Here is a 22,436-nt window from a genome sequence, read left to right as displayed (position 1 = left end):
CTCCTTTTCTTTAGCAATTGATAAATAATGAAAGTTTCTAGGCCAGAAGTTTAATAAACCATAATAAATCTCCTTTCAAATATCCTTGTTCATGATGTTGAGGCAGACACGAGCACATATTCATGGCTTGGTATTGGAATACCCCAACATCTACCCCACCTATGACCTGCTGGAATGTGTGAAGGGATTGATCCCGGGAACCACAGCCACAGGATCTGCATGACTTAGGGCAGCAGCAGAGGAATGTTGGTAAGGTTCCAGTATTGGTGGTGTATGAAAGCTGTGAACCTGACCAACAACTCGTTACACAATGAACATTTGCAAGTAAAGCTGTTTGGACAAAAGGGTGTACTACATGATACACAGCAGCTCCTAATGTCACTAAGGTGAATGAAGAGGAGATGGAAATGTGGGAAAAACAGAGGAACAAAGTGTTTTTATTTTTTTTAATTTTTTATTATTGTTTATTTTTATTTTATTTGTGTTCTTTTTAGCTTCCCCTTCGGGGGGCACTACAAGAGTGAGGGGTGGATATGGAGGGACTGGGAGATGAGTGGGATTGGGGTACATGATGTGAAATTCCCAAAGAATCAATAAAAATGGAAAAAGAACAAAAAACCACAAAACAAAAATAGAATTTAAAATATAAAACATCAAATTATAATGAGGAGGAGGAGGAGGCAGCGAGGTATAGTGGACACTCTTTAATCCCAGCACTTGGGAGGGAGAGGCAAGTGGATCTCCGAGAGTTCCAGGCTGGCCTGGTCTACATGGTGAGTTCTGGGAGAGCCAGAGCTTTGTAGAGAGACCTTGTCTCAAGAAAAAAAATTTGAGGCGAAAAATTCCCTTCTGTGCTGGCTGATATATATATATACACACACATACATACATATATATATATATATATATATATATATATATATATATATCAGCTCCCATCTTTAGAGAGTTTTTGTTATTGTATGTATTATTGTGTTTATTTTTTAAACTAATTCTTTGTGTTAGCATACAGATAATTAGGTTTCACCGTGGCCTCTTGGCACGTATGTGGCACTATACTTCATTCTCGTTTGTTTCCCTCCCCCAATCCCCTTTCCAGCTTCAGCTGGTTCCCTCTCTTCTCCCAGTGAGTTCCCTTCTCCTTTCCGATTACCCTCTCTATTTCCCACTTCCCTTTATAAATCCTTCCTTCTCTTTTATGAGCCCCTTTCTAGTTTCATGACCTACAAACACATATAAATATGCACATATATATTCATGTATATATAAATTTAAATCTAGGTTCTGCATGTGAGAGAAAATGTGACATTTGGCTTTGTGAGTCTGGCTTATTTCACTTACTATAATGAGTTCCAGTTGTACTTGTTTTCCTGAAAATGTCATGATTTCATGTTTTCTTTACACCTGCATAAAATTCCATTGTGTATGTGGACCACATGTTATGTTGTAGTAGGAAGTCTAGTCGAGTCATCATATCCAGGGTAAACATTAGAATGAAGTAGTTGTTTTTCACTGTATCTAGGCAAACATCAGAATGAATAGTTGTTTTCTAGAAGTACTTAGACCTTGAAGAAATCACTGTGGAAAACAGTGAGTGTTCTCTGTTACCTATAGAGCGGTTTTTCTTAAGGAGTTTTCCATCCGTTGCATGACTTTGGTCATTAGACTGTCCTGGAACACCTGGAGCATCTTGCATTATTGGGTACTGCAAACAGTGCACAATAAGCCCTCAAGTTGCAGGATGTGATGTTTTCCTTTGGAAAACTCAGAAATTAGATCAGGGGCGTTGGTATGAAGAACTTGTTTTACCCAAAAAAACAACTTTCGTGTAACAATCAATAAATACGCCTTTGCACAGCTGTTCGGGGTTCAGTTCATAGAAACTGTTCCTCTCTGCTGCCAGAGAGCCTAACATTCATCTTTGAGTGACCTCTTTCTTCCGTCAACTCGCACAACACAGAACACCCTGACATTATGTATTCATTTATCTGTGATGGACCTCTGGACTGGTTCTATTTCCTCACTTTTGTGAATAGAAAAGCTATAACCATGGTTCCATATCTCTGTGGTATGTTGACTTAAAGTCCACCATATGGCCCAGGAACAGCAAATCCGAGTCATATGGCAGTTATAGTTTCGGGTTTTGAGGAACTTCCATACTGAATTTACACAGTATCTGCACACGTTTACATTCTCATCAACAACACAGAAGAGTTCCTCTCTCCCCACATCCTCACCAGCATTTGTTTGCTTGATGATAGCCATTCTGGCTGGGGTGAAATGGAAACTCAAAGCACTTTTAGTTTTCATTTCTCTACTGGCTAAGGATGTTGAACATTTTTTCAAGTATTTATTGGCTGTTTGTATTTCTTTTGAGAACTGTCTGTTCAGTTCATTAGCTTGTTTATTGATTGGATGGTTTCTGTGTGTGTTTAATTTGTGTCGTTCTTTTAAGATTCACCTATTTATTTTATTTATATGAACATAAATGCTCTATCTGCATGTATACCTTTATTCCCAAAGAGGGCATCAGATCCCACTATAGATGGCTGTGCACCACCATGTGGTTAGTGAGAATTGAACTCAGGTCCTCTGGAAGAGCAGCCAGTGCTCTTAACCACTGAGCCATCTCTCCAGCCTTTGTCATTCCTTATATATCCTTGATATCAATCCCTGGCTGATATGTGGTTGGTAAAGCTTGTCATCCATTCTGGAGGCTTTTTGCTCCAATGACTGTTTCCTTTGTATGTGGAAGCTTCTTAATCTTACATAACCCCCATTGATCGACGCTTAGGGTTATTCCCTATGCTGCCAAAGTCTCTCAGAAAATTCTTGCCTTTGCCTATATCTTGAGGTGTTTTGTCTATATTGTTCCCGATAGTTTTAAAGTCCGAGTCTTAGATTAAGGCGTTTGATACATTGACCTGGTTTTTCTACAGAATGAGAGATCTGGTTCTATTTTCATTTTTCTGCATATGGAAATCTATTTAGTAAAGAAATTGTCTTTTCTCCAATGTATGTTTTTGATAGTTTTGTCAAAAATGAGGTAGCTATGACTGTGTGGCTTAATTTCTGGGTTTTCTGTTCCCCTGGTCTAGACGTCTGCTTTCATGCAAGTACCATGCCCTGTAATACAATTTGATGTTCCATAATACTTTCTACAAAGGGTTGGCTTAACTAGTCAGGGACTTTTAGGTTCCATGTGAATAGTTGTTTTTCCCCCCAATTCTGTGAATAATGCCAATGGAATTTTGGTGGGAGTTGCCTTGACTATCTGGAGACAGCTTTCAGTAATATAACCATTTTGTGTTATTAATTTTGCTTCTCTGTGAACATGGGACATCTTTCCATCCTCTGGTGTATCATCTTTAATTTTCTTTTTCTTCAGTGTTTAAAGTTTGCCCTTTAAAGATCTTTCACCCTTGTAGCTGAAGTTTTCCTGGTCCTGCCTAGCCCATGGTCAGGACAAATCTCTCTCACATGCCAGTCCCGCAGCCGTTCGGACCCAATCAAACACACAGAGACTTATATTACTTAAACTATTTGGCCTGATGGCTCAGGCTTCTTCCTATCTAGTTCCTACATCTTAAATTAACCCATTTCTATAAATCTATACCTTGTTGCATGGCTCGTGGCTTACTCATTGGCTGGCAGTGTCTCCTCTGCCTCAGCCTTCTACTTCCCAGAATTCTCCCCTCTCCTTGTCCCGCCTATACTTCCTGCCTGGCTACTGGCCAATCAGCACTATATTTATCAATCAATCATCCACAGCACACCCTCTTTGTTATGTTTATTCCCCCAAATTTTGCATTTTCTGAAGCTGTTATAAATGGGATTTTCTCTCTGATTTCTTTCACAGTAAATGCACTATTGGTCTACAGAAAAGCTACTGGCTGTATGTTGATTTTGAATCCTACTACTTTGCTGATGGTGTTTATCAGGCTGAAAGGCTTTTTTTGGGTGGTGTCTACAGAGTCTTCTAAGTATGGGATCATGCCACCTGCAAATAGAGATAATCTGACTTTTTCCCTTCCTGTTTGTATTTCTCTTACATTCTTGTCTTATCGCTCTAAGACACTGAGCACTGTGTTTAATAAGAGTGGAAAGACATGATGCTTTTATTTATGTCCTAGATTTTAGAGAAAATTCTCTCAGTTTTTCCATATTTAGTATAATCTTGGGGTCTTAGTTACTTTTCTATTGTGTAATGAAACACCATGACCAAGGCAACTTATAAAAGAAAGCATTATTTGGGGACTCGCAGTTTCAGAGGACTAGAGTCTATGGCTAGAATCTATCATGACCAAGAGCACAGCAGCAAACAGACAGGCAGGCATGGTGCTGGAGCAGTAGCCAAGAGCTTGCATATTGAGACTCAACCATGAGGCAAAGAGAAAGAGATACTGGGAATGGCTGTAGTCTTTTTGAAACCTCAAAGCCTTCCCCCACTGACATACCTCCTCCAACCAGGCCACACCTCCTAATCCTTCACAAACAGTTCCACAAACTGGAGACCAAGTATTCAAATATATGAGTTTATGGGAGCCAGTACCACAACTGGCTATGGACTTGGTTTATCATGTTAAAGTATGTTCCTTATTATGTTAAAGCGTGCTCTTTTTATCCTAGTCTCTACAAGTCTTTTGTCATGAAAGTTGAACTTTGTTGCTCTTTCTGTATCATTGAAATGATCATATGGTTTCTGCTCTTAGGTCTACTTTTATGCTAAATTATACTCAGTTTGCATATATTGAACCAATCTTGTATCTCTAGAATGAAGCCAACTTGGTCAACGTGTATGGGGTTTTTTTTTGTTTTATTTTAAATTTTGTTTTGTTTTATTTTGTCTTTTGATGAAGTTTTTCTCTGTGTAGCCCTGGCTGTCCTAGAACTCCCTCTATAGACCAGGTTAGCCTTGAACTCAGAGATCTTACTGCCTCTACCTCCCAAGTGCTAGGATTAAAGGTGTGAGCCACAACTATCTAGCTTACTATCTTTTAAATATATCTTGAATATGATTTAAAAATATTTTATTGAGAATGTTTACATCTATGTTCATTGGAGAAATTGGTTTCTCTTTGTTGTGTCCCTATCCAGTCTAGTGAAACTCAGCAGCGAATTCCTCTGGCTCTAGACTTTTCTTTGTTGGGAAGCCACTTAAGAGATTACAGATCCCACTCTGTTTGGTTTCTGTTTCAAGATAGGAGTGTTCCTTAAACATGCACATGCATCAAAGATGTGAAAAAGCTGGAATGCCCTCACCAGAGCTGAGCCAGTGCCATGAGCTAAATGGAGTTCTTTTTGTGAATTATGACTTATGACATCAGCCTTTCTAAGGCATTCCAGCACAGTAAAGAACACTGACAAATACAATGCCTGTAGCTTGAGTTTTCCTGCCTGGCCCACAGTCAGGATAAATCTCTGCCACCCGCCAGTCCCACAGCCGCTCAGACCCAACCAAATAAACACAGAGACTTATATTGGTTACAAACTGTATGGACGTGGCAGGCTTTTTGTTAACTGTTCTTACAGCTTAAATTAATCCATTTCTATAAATCTATACCTTGTCACGTGGCTTGTGGCTTACCGGCATCTTCACACGCTGTTTGTCATCCTGGTGGCTGGCAGTGTCTCTCTGACTCAGCCTTTTACTTTTTAGTTTTATTTTCTTCCTTGTCCTGCCTATACTTTTTGTCTGGCCACTGGCCAATCAGTGATTTATTTATTGACCAATCAACAACACTTGACATACAGACCATCCCACAACACAATGCCTGATTAGACTTTGCTATCTTGTGTTGGGGGATCTTGGTGGTGCAGCTGCAGAGCCTGGTGCATGCCAGGCAAGTGCTCTACCATTAAACTGTATTCCCGTCCTATGTCCTGTGTTGATAAAGAGGCTAGTGGTGCTTTTCCTCAGTTCAAGCTATTTGGAGCTATTTTTTGTATGTAAATACAATAAAGTCCATGCAGGGAAGAATAAAAGATGAAAAATGGCCTATCCATTTCATCTTTTCTCTAGGCCTCTGAGCTTTGCTGTCTTCTTCCAGAAGAGGAGCTGAAGGGTTAAAATACCTGCCAAATTTAATGTCTCAGATGGAAGGAGGTCCAAGAAAGGTGGTGAAAGTTGTCTTGCTGACTTTCCCAGTGCAGATGAGAAGAGGGACTCACTGACAAAATTACTCTAAAGCAATGATTTTAACCTGGGCTGCACATTACAATTAGCACAGGAGTCTTAAAAATGCTGATGGCTGTCTATGCCCCACTCACGGGGGTTGATTTTTAATTATAACTGGATGAGTCCTGAGCATAAAGTCTTTAAAGTACCCAGATGACTTTAATCTGTGGACACAACTAAGATCTTTGTTCTAATCTGGCTTAGGGTGTCAAGAACTCATACACTGATCCTAAGCATAGCCATTAACAAGAAGTGAGTGTTGATTTGAGAGAAGCTTTTTAGTAACAGTCTAAACAGGAGTGTCCTCATCCAGTCTAGTTTAGTATACTAAAATAGTGTCTGCAAACACAAAGGAAGTTTGAACTGGGTTATAAGGATTCATTTGTTGTCACAAAGAGTGAAACAAAGAAGAAATGTGGGTGTGAGTTCAACCAAGTGAGCTCAACTAAGGGTCCCCTCAAACTTGGAGAGCTTTTCATTTTAATGGAAATAAGAACAAACCCTGACGGTTCAGAGCAGTCATTAAAACAAATGTCATCCTTTGTTTCTGAATCACAAAGAAACCAAAATAGATATTCACTGTGCTTTATGATGACCATGGAACGTTTCCCTCACAGTGGCTTTTCAGAGAACATTAAAAGCAGTGCAGTGCTGGTTCTCATCTTTGGGAAATATATGGCCTTTACTGCCAGAAGAATTAAGTCAACAGTGTATGGCCTCCTTACTTAGATGAGGGCAACTCAAGCTTGCAAATGATATCTACTCTGAGTCATTCTCTACACTTTGACAGACAGAGCTTTCTCATCGAGTCTGTGCATAAGTGTGTAGATGTTGGATGTGTGCTCATGCACAGTGTAGAGGATAAAGATTGGTATAGAATGTCTTTTTCTATCACCTTCCACCTTACTTTTTGAGACAGGTTCTCTCACTAAATCCAGAGCTCTGATTTGGCAGGATTAGCATGCCAACAAACCTCAAAGAGCCTACCGTCTCCACCTCCCCAGAGCAGGGATTACAAATGCATTTTGCCACTCCAGCTTTTTATGTGGGTGTTGGGAATTGGAACTCTGTGAATACTTTACCAATATAGCCATCTTCCCAGCACCTCTACCAACACACATACATGAATATGTACATGCATGGACATGCACATACTTTTTGTGTAATTGCTTTATTAGCTAATCTTTTACAGAACCTATCCAATGATAACTCAAGAAAAGACGGGAATTGGTAAAAAAAAAACAAACAAACAAACAAACAAACAAAAAACAAAAAAAAAACAAGTCTGATTCAAGAGCTGGCTGAAGCTAGTGGTAACCACTGCATGTTACCATGAACACACAAATATTCAGGAGAACATTGATGCTATGCATCCAATTCCCCAGTGAAACTTGTCCTTAATGAAGGCAGTACTAATACTGCAGGTTTTAATGCTCTTAGACCCACTTGTTAAGTAATATTGTCGTCCTTTCTAACTGGGGCATGTGGATTGCTACCATAATGCATGTTTTTTACCAACTGAGCCGTCTCCTCCGCTCTTCTCCACATCCTCTGTTGGTTTTGCATTTCCTCCCTGCAAGGCCCTCATGCCCATTTCTCTGGTCATCCCTGTCTCTGGATCCTTCATACTATTTTATGCTCTGGCCCCCCACAGCTGCTCCCCCAGAGATGCCAGCCATAGGGCTTTGTCTGCACTGCATTTCTGATGGTACAGCCTTCTTCCATGTGCCATAGTGCTCTTGGCTCTGAAGAAACATCTTTCAAGATTCAGTTCAAAGTAACTTCACCCATGAAGTGTCCCCAGTCAGCAATTTTCCTATCACCTGCTTCCTCCTCAGCCCATGGGCCCACTGTCATGGCACTTTTCACCAACACAGCACTTTTACCTGCCTCATTATTGCAGCTGTACACTGAGGATTTTAGTGGAAGAGATGGTATTTTAACCATACCCATCACTTATAATCATGATTAGTGTGATATTTATTAAATGAATGAATGGAGTTTAACTGAATGTAATGAGTGAATCAATTTTTTTCATAGATTAATTTCTCTCTCAACCCTCCTCTCTTTTAATACATATGTACATATATCCCATGTAGGATAAAAGGGGAAGAGTGAGGAGGTGGAGGAACATGGCTGCCTTTACTTACCATTGATGCTCTGTGCCCGGTGGCTGATGGTAAAGGTGAAGGGCTGTTTTCCCTTTGTGGGAAATCCAAGCAGGAACTATTCAGAGACCTTGAGCTTCCTGAGTCACTGTGCAGGTGTCCCTTTTCTGACAGCAGCCTGGATAGAAAGCTGGCCTTGCGACTGCCGGGGCCTGTTCTGTCTACCCAGACCCCGCTCTCTCTTGCACTACCGTCGCTGCCTTGGAAGTGACTTTGAAGATCTGTGAGAGGCTTGCCTGAGGCCTCTGGGCCCTGGGATTGCTCCCAGGTTCCTAATGTAGATGGTGGACAGTGTGGAGAAGCTGTCATTGTACCTAACCAGGACTGAGACGTTACATGCTTTGGGCCAGAGAGGGACCGGCGTGGTTGCTGTCCTGGGTGCTGAATTCTGGCACTGCCATCATGGGGGCATGGGCTGTGGACATGGAGCTGTCCATTGTTGGTAAATTTCTCAGCCCAGTCTCTTTTGCTACAGGAAACATCTACCTCATGTTGCCTGGGGTGTGGGATTTGCCACATGCTTTTAGACCTTGGTATATTGACTCGGATGACTTGCTGTTTGTTATTGGCTTGAAGTACTGAGAATCTTTCAGGTAAAGAAGAACAAACCACACACGGCTGGGCCCCTGAGTAGTTTGTTGAATGAAATGGAGGGCCTGTTTCATTCTCAGTGTTCCCACTGCTGGACTTCCCATCGAGTGCCCTCATGATTTTCCTGATGCCCAGATGAAATATTTCCAGGATATTGAGTAACAAGGAAAAGGCAGCAATGCTGTGCATAAAGAGCATGAAAATGGTCTTCTCTGTAGGCCTGGATACAAAGCAGTCCACTGCATTGGGGCAAGGGGGTCGGGTGCATTTGTAAACAGGGTGCATTTGAAACCCATAGAGAATATATTGGCCCATCATGAACCCTACTTCTAGCATAGATCTGGTCAAGATGTGTAAGACGTAAGTACGCAGCAGACATCCTTTCAGAGGGACTTTATGAATCCTTTTCTGCTCCTCGAGTCTCCTCAGCTCCCTCTCTACCCTTTGCTGCTCTTCCAAGTCAAGCTCTGGATCCTCCATCTGGGCTCTAAGATGTGACTTCTTCTTCTGCCTTTGCTTCTCAAAATCCCTGAGTCTATAAAGTGCATGGCCCATATATACCAGAGAAGGGGAAGACACGAAGATGATCTGCAAAACCCAGAACCTGATCAAAGAGATAGGGAAAGCATCATCATAACAGATATTGTTGCAACCTGGCTGCTGGGTGTTGCAGGCAAAGGAGGACTGTTCATCATCCCAGACATCCTCAGCAGCGACACCAAGCACCAGCATTCGGAAGATGAAGAGGATAGTCAACCAGATTTTCCCCACTATAGTTGAGTGAGAGTGAACTTCCTCTAGGACGCCACCCAATAAGTTCCAATCTCCCATGGTTAGAAATTCATGTCTGAAATATACAGAAAACAAGGAGGTTAATAAAAGTGAAGGATCTAACACATAAAGGCACATGCTCATAAATAGCACAGATTCTTTGCTTAAGTCAACACAACTCCTGATATCTTTGCTTCATACTTGAAACTGGAATTTTCCAAGGAATATCAGTTTCTTCTCTCTCTCTCTCTCTCTCTCTCTCTCTCTCTCTCTCTCTCTCTCTCTCTCTCTCTCGGTTTTTCAAGGCAGGGTTTCTCTGTGTAACAGCCCTGGCTGTCCTGGAACTCACTCTATAGACCAGGCTGGCCTCAAACTCATAGAGATCCACATGCCTCTGCCTCTGCTAGGATTAAAGGCGTATGCCACCACCACCCTGAAATATCAGTTTCTGAACAGAATGCTAACTCTCTACAATCTCACTCAGTTTATGTCTCATCCTCTTGTCTCTGACACGTAGTTGCCTTTCATCCTAGGACACCTATTAGTCTCCATATTTGTACAATGCATTCCACATTCTTGTTTCTTTTTCTGCTCATTGAGAGTCCTATTTATCTCACATCTAACATGATCGTAAATAAGGCTCAACTCCCCTAGAACTTTTCTCTAGCAGTCCGACACCCACTGACTTTTCCCTTTCCTAAGTTTCCACAGTCAGTCAGTCATTTGGCATTTTGCCTAGAAGAATTTTGTGATGTTTGTGTTTTCTGTCTCATTTCTTGGAAAGGTGCACCTCCTGCAAGTAGAGACTCTCCATGGTATCTTTATCTCTCTACACAGAAGGTACCAATATGAAAATTTAAAATATGTTCCTGTGAGTCTTTCACTGAATTAACTATCAACAGGGAAAGCAAAGTAGGTGCTCATCATATATTGCTCATGCTGTTATTGTAAGATAAAAACATACATAAAGAGAAATCAGCTAAGGGAATCCTTGGAAATGGTTTCAGGTCAGGTTGGTGGTAATGTTTAGGCAGACACAGAAACATTGTCAATAAGACGTATCTGGAAAGCCATGTCTTCATGGAATTCTTGCAAACTTGAAAAAGTTAATGTAAATTGTTTCTCCAGAAAGCTTGTCATCTAAGAAAGAATCAAGGTATAAGTGGTGTATACAAGTTATGCTGTTTATCCTGGAAAAAATAATGCTTTTCAAGGTTCAATGAGGTTAAAATACTTAGTAACCTAAGATTTCTAATATGTGTAAGGCTTACAGATATGAAATATATATTTAAGTTAAAATATACAACACAATTTTTAATTTCAAAATTCATGTATTAAATAATATTTTCTGAGGTCTTACTACTACCTAGGCATTGTACCAGATGTCACAAACTCAACAAGTATGGTGTATCTGGTCCCTCACAGTAACTGATCGCTAAGGACTACTACTAACCTATAAGCCGCCCCCAAGAACATGAGTGTGGGAGAGCTGGCCTCACTACTTGTCTGTCAGTGAGTGGCGTGGGTGAGGGAGAGATGCCCCCCCCCCCCCGTCCTTCCCCACCTGATGTAGGTGGGAAAGATGCCCCTGGGGTCAAGAAGGCTGCAGAACTGGCCCTGCCCCTCACCCACTGCAGCACGTGGGAGAGCAGGTACTATACCTCCCCTGGCTTCACAGTAGAGCTGACCCTGTTGTCAGGGATGCAGATGAACCCACCCTAAGGGCGTGAGATTGGAAGAACTGACCCCGCACCCACTCAGCTGCCAGGCAGTGGCATGGGCGAAAGGAAAGATGCCCTCCCCGTCTCCGTCCCTCACCGGCAGCAAGTGGGAGAGCTGGCCTCAGGGGCATGAAGGTAGGAGAACTGTCCCTGCCCCTCAGCAGCTGCAACATTTGGGAGAGTGGCCCCTGAACCTCACCTGGGCAACAGAATAGAGCTGGACCTGGTGGCGTAGGGATAAGTGAGCTGGCCCCAGAGCCTGAGAGCAAAAGAACCAGCCCCACCTCTTGCTGCTTGCTGCATAGGGTGAGCTAGCCAGGGAGGGGCCAGGGAGCTTGCCCTGATGATGAGGATAAGGGAGAACTGGCAGGCTGACCAACCCAGCTACCACCCAGGCCCAGAACCAGGGCTGTGAGTTAGGCCACCTCAGTATCCACCCCATCTATGATCTGCTGGAGCATGTAAAGGGGCTGGTCCTGCAGACCCAAAGGTGCAGGATCTCCATGACACAGGGCAACAGCAGGATATCCAAGAGGAGTCCCAGTGAGGACCCCGCAGAAGCCAGAAGCCTTGAACTAGACTAATGACTCATTGCAGTGAACACTTGCAAGTAAAGATGTATGGACTGAAGGGTATACTTTGTGACTCATAGTGTCACAGTGTGGCTTCCATGATGAGATTTTGTTTTTGCTTTTCTTTTCTTTTAAATTTTATTTTCTTTTGTTTTGGGAAGGAAGTTGCAGGGCAGAGGGCAAAGGTGAAGGGAGGGGAAGATGAATGGGATCGGGATACATGATGTGAAATCCACAAAGAATAAGAGTTTTTTTAAAAAAAGAAGAAAAAGATATCCACTCTGGAAGGATTTATCTTTCCTCAGACTTTCATTATTCTTAAAGTAAATAGTTTTGCAAATCTAAAAATAATAAGTAAATAAAAATCAAATTATCTTGAAATAAAAAAGAATAGGAAATGGATTTTGAAGAATATCAATCTTAGAAACTGTATTTATTTAAATTACATTTAAATAAATTTCATTTATATTTAGTATAAATGGCAAAGTGGAAAAGTCCAGAAGTCATGTACATCTAAAGGAAAAACAATCAAACAAACAAACAAACAAAAATCCACAACAAAACACACATACAAACACACAAAGCAGAGCTGGATACAGAGGCTCAAGATATAATCTCAGCTTTCAGGGAGGCCCAGGAGTTTGAAGCCAACATAAGAAACACAGCAATAGCCGGGCAGTGGTGGCACACGCCTTTAATCCCAGCACTCGGGAGGCAGAGGCAGGAGGATCTTTGTGAGTTCGAGGCCAGCCTGGGCTACCAAGTGAGTTCCAGGAAAGGCGCAAAGCTACACAGAGAAACCCTGTCTCGAAAAGAAAAAGAAAAGAAAAGAAACACAGCAGGAGTCTCAATTTAAAAAGAAAAGCTCAGGCATGGTAGTGCATGCCTATAGTCCACATATTTGGGAGGTCTGAGGTAGGATAATCATGCATCTAAGGTGTGGAACACACATTGAGATTTCATTTGAAAAACCAACCGGAATTGGAAAACTCATTATTGAAAGACCCCAGTACTTCCCATGTTAGTCAATCCATAGGTCCATGTAAGACTTTCAATCACCAAATAAAAACACCATAAATGTACACATATACACATGTGTATATAAGATACATGTGAGTATATGAGCATGGGAAGGAAATCCAGGAGCATAGATACAGGCTTCCTCAAGTGTGAGGTGAGAAGCATAAAGGGAGAATTCGAAGGGAGAAGGAAGAGGCAGAAAAAGAAGAGAAAGAAGAACCAATTTCTAAGAAAATATGACAAGGCTGGAAAGAGAGCCGGCGATGATTCCTAGCACCCGCATGGCAGGTTACAACCTTTCATAACTCTAGTTCCAGGACAGCCAGCTCCCTCTTCTGACCACTACAGGCCCTGTGGAGGCCCACAAAGGTTTCCTAGTGAGATCTGAGCTTGCTTTGCCCAGCAGAGCCGCATTTAGAGGATTGCTTGACCATATGCATGGTTACTAGGTGATTGGAAGGGTCTGCACTTGGCTGTGCTAGGGGGAGGTCTTTTGCTCCACCCCTTGGCATTCCTATAAATAGCCCTTTTGAAGAGACAGAAGGTTATCCTGCATTTCTATCTGTTTCTCTCCCCTCTGTTCTTCTACCTGAATCTCTTATCCCTCACTCCTCAAGAGTACCCTGAGGTAAAATGTGGGAGCCGGTTGCCCAGCTAACCTCCCACAAGGCACCAAGCATCCAAGTGGTGCCCAAGCATATATCCAAGCAAAACACTCATACACATAAAATAAATAAATCTTTTTTATAAAAGAAAATATGATTGATTTTATCGAATAAAAACATTTATATAAATTTAACCTGTTTTCATATGTATGTATGTATGAAGAAATGTTTAAATAGAATTGTCTTAGTTAGGGTTTCTATTATTGTGATGAAATGCCATGACCAAAAAGCAAGTTGGAGAGGAAAGGGTTTATTCAGCTTACACTTCCATATCACTGTTCATCAGTGAAGGAAGTCAGGACAGGAACCCAAACAGGGCAGGAGCTGATGCACAGGCCATGGAGGGGAACTGCTTAGTGGTTTGCCCCTCATGGCTTTCTCAACCTGCTTTTCTGTTGTTGTTGTTGTTGTTGCTGTTTTGGTTGTTTGATTGGTTGGTTGAGGGATTTTTGAGACAGGGTTTTCCCTGTATAGCTTTGGAGCTTGTCCTGGAACTCGCTCTGCAGACTAGGCTGGCCTCGAACTCACAGAGATCCACCTGCCTCTGCCTCCCAAATGCTAGGATTAAAGGTGTGTGCCACCAGTGCCCAGCTGCTCAGCCTGCTTTCTTATAGAACTCAGGACCACCAGCCCAGGGATAGCCCCATTCACAATAGGCTGGGTCCTTCCCCATCAATAACTAATTAAGAAAGTGCTTTACAGGCTTGCCTACAGCATGATCTTACAGAGGCATTTTCTCAATTGAGGCTCCCTCCTCTCAGATGCCTACCTAGTGTTAAGTTGATACAAAACTACCCAGCACAAGAATTGAGAAAGTAGTAGATGTTTCTCATAATTTAAGGATCTTTGTTTTGAGACAGGGTCTCACTACATAACTCAGGCTGGCCTTAAAAAAAAAAAAAAAGAAACCCTCCTGCCTGAACTTCCCAAGTATGAGGCTTTCAGGAGTGGACCACAGTACCCAGTCTACATCACAAAATTTGGAAAAAATAATAAGGACAGTTTTATATTTTATTCTATATATTTGTGAGCTATTTGAAATGTAAAATAAGAGTGTAGAAAAACAAAGATTTAAATATTTAAAATTTGAATTCATATCTCATTCATTTAAGCAGCCATTTCTTTTTTCTTTTTGGTTTTTCGAGACAGGGTTTCTCTGTGTAGTTTTGTGCCTTTCCTGGGACTCACTTGGTAACCCAGGCTGGCCTCGAACTCACAGAGATACGCCTGACTCTGCCTCCCGAGTGCTGGGATTAAAGGCATGCGCCACCACCACCCGGCATAAGCAGCCATTTCTTAAGCTTGATCCTTTCTTAAAGAGTTAAGGTGTTTTTGCATATAACACTTTTTAAAAGATTCTACTTGATATTTATTTTTAGTCTCTATTTTTGCATCCTAAAATATATATGCTTAATTTTGCCACTGTCTATTTTAAATGTGGAAATCATTGCTCTTAAATAGCAAGTAAAGAAAATTTTTCTGAAGTTCCTAGGAAGTCACCATGAACTGACTGACATCGGCACAGAGAAACAAGGTCATGTACAAACCTTGTTCTAGGTTCCCTAAAAAGAACTTTTTGCTGACTGCAGGACAGTTAACAGACCCTTAAACCATTCAAGCTTGTTTTATTAACAAATGCTATTTAAGAAGCTAACAATCGAGCCGGGCGGTGGTGGCGCACGCCTTTAATCCCAGCACTCGGGAGGCAGAGGCCGGCAGATCTCTGTGAGTTCGAGGCCAGCCTGGGCTACCAAGTGAGTTCCAGGAAAGGCGCAAAGCTACACAGAGAAACCCTGTCTCGAAAAACCAAAAAAAAAAAAAAAAAAGAAGCTAACAATCCTTGCCAGCATTTGCTTTTCGATCCTTTCTTTCTACCCCAAGAGGGATTTCTTGTACATTTCTCATAATCAACACAGCCTGGACATTTATCACTTACCTTACAGTCGGACCAGAAAATTCCAGTTGAGTTTACAGAGCCTTCAAGTCTCACCATTTGTAACTGTTTAACAGAACAGCTGCTGCAGCTCACAGATATAAAGGCTCTGGTCAGGTGGCTGCGGGGCTCTCATTCAAAATGAGCACAGCAATTTTGATCAATGTAGCCTAACCTAATTGCCACCCCCTCCTCCAGTTCAAACTGTCCTTTGTCACTTTGCAATTTGCTTGTAATATTTTTATTATTATTATTTTGTTGATACTATGCTGGGACATTTGGAAATGAAGAGTGAAACAAGTCATAGTTTTCCTTTTTTTTGTTTATGAATAATTTGATTGGAGTTGGGTACATTTCTTTAGTCCATTGATTGCTCTAGAAAGCAGCAGTCACAGGTCAATAAGTCATGCTCAGCTTTATAAACAACTGCCTGGGGTGAACCCAGTCTCATCAAATGTGTGTGTGTGTGTGTGTGTGTGTGTGTGTGTGTGTGTGTGTGTGTGTGTGTGAGAGAGAGAGAGAGAGAGAGAGAGAGAGAGAGAGAGAGAGAGAGAGAGAGAGAGAAGGAGGAGGAGGAGGAGGAGGAGGAGGAGGAGGAGGAGGAGGAGGAGGAGTGACATCAAACCTAAAGTGTTCTGAGAAACCATGACGTGCTAAAATAAGAAGCCTCTCCATCCTAAGATAAACACTCTTACACCAGAGGGGAGCTGTGCCTGTATGGATATTGCATTCCGGAGAGAGTCCTTTAGTCTACGATATATGGCTCAGGAAATACTTTTCTTTATCTATTGAGTGTGTTGGATCCTGGGGTCTCACAACAATGGGGGACAGACCATCAGAGTCTGTTAAACCAGAAGCAGACTTTATTCCAGAAAAAAAAAAGAAAAAAAGAATCATTGCGGGGCACAAAAGCTTATCAGCCAGCTGAAACCACAGCCAGTGTTCGGGATTCTGAGGCTGCAGCAGTTGGAGGGGGTTTATGAGTCCCTTTTTATAGTAAGGGAAAGCAATAGGCACGGACAAAGGAATTTTTACAATTCCAAAGTTAAACTTTTAGAGACAAATTGTTTTATGTTTCACAATTTCCACTAACAAGATTTAAGAGGATTTCAGTTCAATGATATTTGCATGTCCCTGCAGCCCTTCTTGAAGCAGCTAATTGATGTTTGCCCAGACTTACAACTTTCCCTGACAGAGCTGGATTCCCATAGTGGGAGGGATACAAAACAATGCAAAGCAGATTGTCATGTAGAACTCATTAAAAGGTAACTTTGGTTTCAGTAGTGAGTGGTAGGGGGCTTATGGAGAATAGCTAACCCCAGGCTACAGAGGGCAACCTTTAGCAAAAAACTAACATTTGGGTTGCTTGCAGAGCTGCCCATTGTAAAACATGGGAGGGCCCAGTTAAAGGTTAATCCCTATTTGCTGGCAAAGCTGATGGCTGCCAGCTTTTATTTTTGAGGTTTACAATTTTATATTTCTATATTCCTGGACCCTACAAGAATTGGGAAGCAAACAGTACCCTCAGAACCCTGGTCTGATTTTAGAAGAGAACTAGGATTCCAGAGAGATGAAAGAACTTGCAGGAAACCACAGCATCTTTTACTAGTCTATTATGAGAGCATATATCATCTTACTGTCACAGTAAAGGGACCAACAACACTGTTAGGTCTCAAAGAAACCTAGAACAAAAGGCTAACTGAGATGCCTATTTAACATACCAAAGTGAGTCCAGGCTCCGCAGCACTTCTCACCCCATCCCCTACCCTAAACCTCTCCAGCCCTCCACCAGTTTCTCTTTTCTTGTAAAACCCAGCCTTTTGGCTAAGTGCTCTCTTGGCCTCTTGGTCCTTAGCTCCTCTCTTCATCCATTTGCCCTCTCCCCTCTTCCCTCCCTCCTTTCCTCCTCTCTCGCTCTCCCCATCTCTCTCTTCTCATGGCCTGGTTTATTCTGCCATCTGTGTTCAGTCTGGGCTCTTCCAGATGCCTCTGCCTTGTGCTCTCCCTCATATCTGCAATACAAACCTCCTCAACCATCATTTATTATCAAAAAAAGGCCTGGGATATTAGGTCCCAAACCTGGGACAAATGGCTAACTGAGGTGCCTATTTAACATATCAAAGCAGACCCAGCCTCCAGGTTCTCCCCTCAGGCCTCAGCCCCTGCCTGTTACCTGGCATTTCCTTCCCCGCTCCCTTAAACTTCTCCAGCCCAGGGACTGGGATGCCCTTCGCCCAGTTGCCTTTCCTATATGATCCAATCATTTTGGTTACTCTCTTGTCTACCCATTACTCTCCTGGCTCTCCCTTCCACTCCCTTTCTCCTCACATGGTCCAGCTCAGGGTCACATTCACTCTGGACTCTCCCACATGTTTCTGTCTCTGGATGCTATCCCTTCAATCTACAATAAAAATTTCTCCTCTTCCATACCTAGGAGCAGTCATGTTCTTTCTTTTTTTTCATTCATCTTGTGCCAAAACCTCAGGATTGGCACATTTGGGTTTGAAAGACCCCCACCAAAGGCCCAGACACAGTTCCCCAAGAAACCCAAAAGAGCTAATGAAAGAGATAGCTTAAAAATAAACAGAACTAAGTCAGTTCCCTCTTCCTGGAGAGGGTAAAGTCAGGTGTTTTCAAAAGAACAAAGTCAGGATGTCTGGTGGTGACCGATTAACCATGAGATGCCCCTCTCTGGAGATAACATGACCAGACCCCGGAGATGGGTTGTAAAACTCCTGACAGGGCAAACAGATAAGCTGAAATAAGACAAAATCCAGGCCCGGGAAAAACTGAACCAATCAAGGATGGACCCCTACTAACCCCCTCCCCTCTAAGAAATTTTGTGGGTTTTGCCTATAAAAAACTAACTTCCCCAAGAAAGAGTAACTCCTCCTGCCTCACTGCCAGTGAGTGCTTGAGATGAGTTCCCTGTCATGACTTGTAGCAGAAATAAACCTTGCTTTTGCATTCTGGTATGCTCGTCCTCGGTGGTCTCTCTCTCTCTCTGGGGGTCACGATCCGGGCACAACAGATTCCCTACCAAAGAACTGGCCTCTCCCAATCAAGCTGCTGATTCGGCTCTCCTAAGGTATGTGAGGATCATTTGTTTCTGCTGGCTCATGGCATCCATCAATTTGACCCCAAATTCTAGAGTCTGCCTTCTCAGCTACTTCTCCCTTACACATGCTCTAACCATTCCTTTCCTAGTCTATGCCATAAGTGTCTCTCTGACTCCTCGAGACTTCCATACCCTTCCAAGTCACCCAGCTGGGATGATAGGAATTCCAGCCACACCCCCATGATCGCACATGCCCCCCCCCGGGGGGGGGCGGGGCTTAGTCATTTCCACCTAGTCATTTCTGGATCATATGTCCTATGTAACCTGTGTGCTGCTGTGTGGTCACGTAAATCATGCACAGGTAAATCATGCACGGCATGACCAGGTGATCTATGCACATGCGTCGAGTAGCCATGTGGGCCTGCGTGCACACGCACAGGTTGACCTTAAAAGGCAGACCCCATGTCCCCCCTTCCCTCACGTGAACTTTCAGCAGGCCTGAACACAGCTATCCCTTCTCCCTGCCTCAATAAAACTCTTGCTAGTGGGTTCTGTTGTGTTTTGTGACTTCCTTGCAGGGTAAGAGCGCCACTAAAAACCATCGTGGGTGTCTGGCATCTCTCAGCTCTGCCCTGCTACAGCCATCTAGATATCTCTACTAAAGACACTTACGGTCTCCCTCTTCCCCTGTTCTCTAGTCTGCGGTCCCACTAGGCTGTCTCTCAGCTTCCAGTCTCAAAGCTCGTGGCTTCTACAATACTTGGTGTCCCTGTCCTGTCTCAGCTCCCTCCTGCAGTGTACTGTAATCTTTTTCCTCCCTTCGCCTCAGGAGCTGCCTGCAGGCCTGCAGCTTCCTTAAGCCCTTCTGGGCCTCTGTGACATTGTCCCACTTGGAAGTCCTGCCGCTTCTCTATACCCCTCTCATGGCCTCTGGATATTGAAACCCTCCCTCAGGTGGAGTTCCTGCTTGTTCCTCTGTGTCCCTTATGGCTACACTGCTCCCTGTCTCTCAGCTCCCTGGTGGAGCATAATGGAACCCTCCCTGTGGTGGGGTTCATTTCACAATCCTTCCTCCTTTTCTCCTGGACTCAATTCCTTCCTCAGACTCAGAGATTTTATTAAAGGCTTGATGTCTTACTGAAGACAACTTGCCTCAGGACAGATCAATGGCCAAAAATCGACACATTAGATTTCCAAGTTCTCACAAATCATAACAACTGCCACAGCACAAATAACTGATCCCAAATCTCTTATATCTAAACTAGCTCTGCTCTACACTTCCTCTACTTCCCACTCTTAAAAATGTTTTTGTGCCTGGCGGTGGTGGTGCACACCTTTAATCCCAGCACTTGGGAGCCAGAGGCGGGCGAATCTCTGTGAGTTTGAGGCCAGCCTGGACTACAGAGTGAGTTCCAGGAAAGGCACAAAGCTACACAGAGAAACCCTGTCTTGAAAAACAAACAAACAAAACAAAAACAAAATCTTTTTGTTCTGGTGGAAGTTTTACCTCAGCACCCCCCCCCAACCCCCCACCCTGCCCAGCATCCCCTTCCCTGGCATCCCCATACCCAAAGAGTCTGGAATGTTCTGGTGGAAACTCCACTACAATGCCCCTCCCCCACCTCTCTCTCCTCAAACCCTGCCTCATCTCAGCCCTCCAAACAGGACTTCTCCCCCAGAGATATTAAAGACAGGGTATTTAAATACCACAAGGTATTTAAACTGCCCCCCAGAAAACAGACACGTGGTTTTATGGTCTCTCTTCCCCATCTCCTCTCTGAGAGGCTGGAAAATCATCCAGGAGTGTTTTACCCATTAAACCTGGGCTTTTTCTTAATTTGGTTTGATTTGGTGACTCAGTAGCCCAGGGACTGGCCTCCAGCATCTCTGGATGAACAGAACATATTTTAACACCCTCCTATCAGCCCTGTTATCAACCAGAAGAGCAGATGAACTCTTGAAAAAGTGGCCACCCAGACAAAGGATGGATGGTTCTTCTTAAATAACTGCCCATCCTTCCTCAGGACCAGGCACTGTCCATCATTTCAGACATCCACCAGACCTTACACACAGGCCCCAAAGCCTTGTTCCATTTCTTAGAGCCCCTCTTTGACCCCATTCATCTTCGAGCTCATATTTCACAGGTTCACTCCTCCTGCCAGACATGTGCCAAGGCCAGTCCACAGGGGGCCCTCCAGATATGTCAGCCTCTGTACCAACTTTGAGGACACCAACTGGGAGAGCTTTGGCAGGTTGACTTTACTCACATACCCACACATTAAAAACTCCGTAACCTCCTAACTGTGGTTGACATCATTGCAGGATGGACGGAAGTCTTCATCACCAGGGAAACATCAGATGTGGTAGCCCAAGTACTCCTGGACCACATCATCCCTAGATTTGGCCTGCCACTGACCATACAAAAGGACAACACACCAGCCTTCACTTCCAGGGTCATGGAGCATCTCAACATTTCTTTGAAGCTCCACATTCCCTATCACCCACAATCCTCGGGAAAGGTTGAGAAGGCCAATGGATTCATCAAATGACAGCTCACCAAGCTCTCCATTGAGGTTATCTTGGCCCTCCCTTCTACCCATTGCCCTTACTCACCTCCGGGCCACCCTATACTCTCCTACAGTCCTGATCCCTTTTGAGCTCCTTTATGGAAGGCCCTTCCTTGCTGTGGGATGTTCTGTATGGCAAATGTGTTGCTGATTGGTCAATAAATAAAGCACTGATTGGCCATTGGCTAGGCAGGAAGTATAGGCAGGACAAGGAGGAGAATAAAGCTGAGAGGTGGAAGGCTGAGTCAGAGAGACACTGCCAGCTGCCACGATGACAAACAGCATGTGAAGATGCCGGTAAGCCACGAGCCATGTGGCAAGGTATAGATTAATAGAAATGGATTAATTTAAGCTGTAAGAACAGTTAGCAAGAAGCCTGCCACGGCCATACAGTTTGTAACCAATATAAGTCTCTGTGTTTACTTGGTTGGGTCTGAGCGGCTGTGGGACTGGCAGGTGAGAGAGATTTGTCCTGACTGTGGACCAAGCAGGAAAACCATAGCTACACTTCCTCCTCAATCACCACCTCCCAGCCCAAACTCCTCCACTGCCTGGGTACCTCCCCTACCTCTCCCTTCTGAGGTCCCTTCTCCATTCACATGCTGACAGCTATCTCCCTGCCCCCACAGCAATGGACCAAATTGCCCCTGAACATGATCTACTCTCCCCAGGGAACAGAGTACTCCTCAAACAGCTAGCTCCTAAGTCTCTTGAGCCCCAATGGACAGGACCCTATACTGTCATCTTTACCACCTGTTCAGCTGCCAAGCTCCTGGGACATCCATGCTGGTATCATCTCTCCAGGCTCAAACAGCACCTATTCAGGAATACTTGGTCTGTCCAGCAGTTGGGACCCTCCACCCTCCAGTTTTCCAAGATGTCCCAATGAAAGGCCTATCTGCTCTTGTGCCTTATGCATTCATCTTTGTTAATACAACTAAGGCAGGTGTTAAAAATCTATTTTTTCGGCCGGGTGGTGGTGGCGCACGCCTTTAATCCCAGTGCTTGGGAGGCAGAGGTAGGCGAATCTCTGTGAGTTTGAGGCCAGCCTGGTCTCCAGGGAGTTCCAGGAAAGGCTCAAAGCTACACAGAGAAACCCCGTCTCAAAAAACCGGGAAAAAAAATCTATTTTTTCCTAGGTTCTACTCAGGTTCACAGTAATATTTGTCTAGTTTCTTTCTCTTTGCTCACT

General features: G+C 43.4%; 1 protein-coding gene across 1 annotated transcript; it reads right to left on the bottom strand.

Annotated features, from left to right (window-relative positions):
- Positions 1–8,247: 8,247 nt before the first annotated feature.
- On the bottom strand, positions 8,248–9,768 carry Gja10 (gap junction protein alpha 10). The gene has a single exon (XM_052715091.1). The coding sequence runs from the start codon at positions 9,766–9,768 to the stop codon at positions 8,248–8,250; it is 1,521 nt and encodes a 506-aa protein (XP_052571051.1).
- Positions 9,769–22,436: the final 12,668 nt, after the last annotated feature.

Source organism: Peromyscus californicus, unplaced genomic scaffold, assembly GCF_007827085.1.
Source record: "Peromyscus californicus insignis strain IS unplaced genomic scaffold, ASM782708v3 Scaffold_5__1_contigs__length_169319896, whole genome shotgun sequence".
Taxonomy (NCBI): domain Eukaryota; kingdom Metazoa; phylum Chordata; class Mammalia; order Rodentia; family Cricetidae; genus Peromyscus; species Peromyscus californicus.
This window is presented reverse-complemented; position numbering and strand designations above follow the sequence as displayed.

What these genes read in the sequence shown, in the direction of transcription:
- Gja10 (XM_052715091.1), bottom strand. Translation starts at nt 9,768, where the DNA reads ATGGGAGATTGGAACTTATTGGGTGGCGTCCTAGAGGAAGTTCACTCT.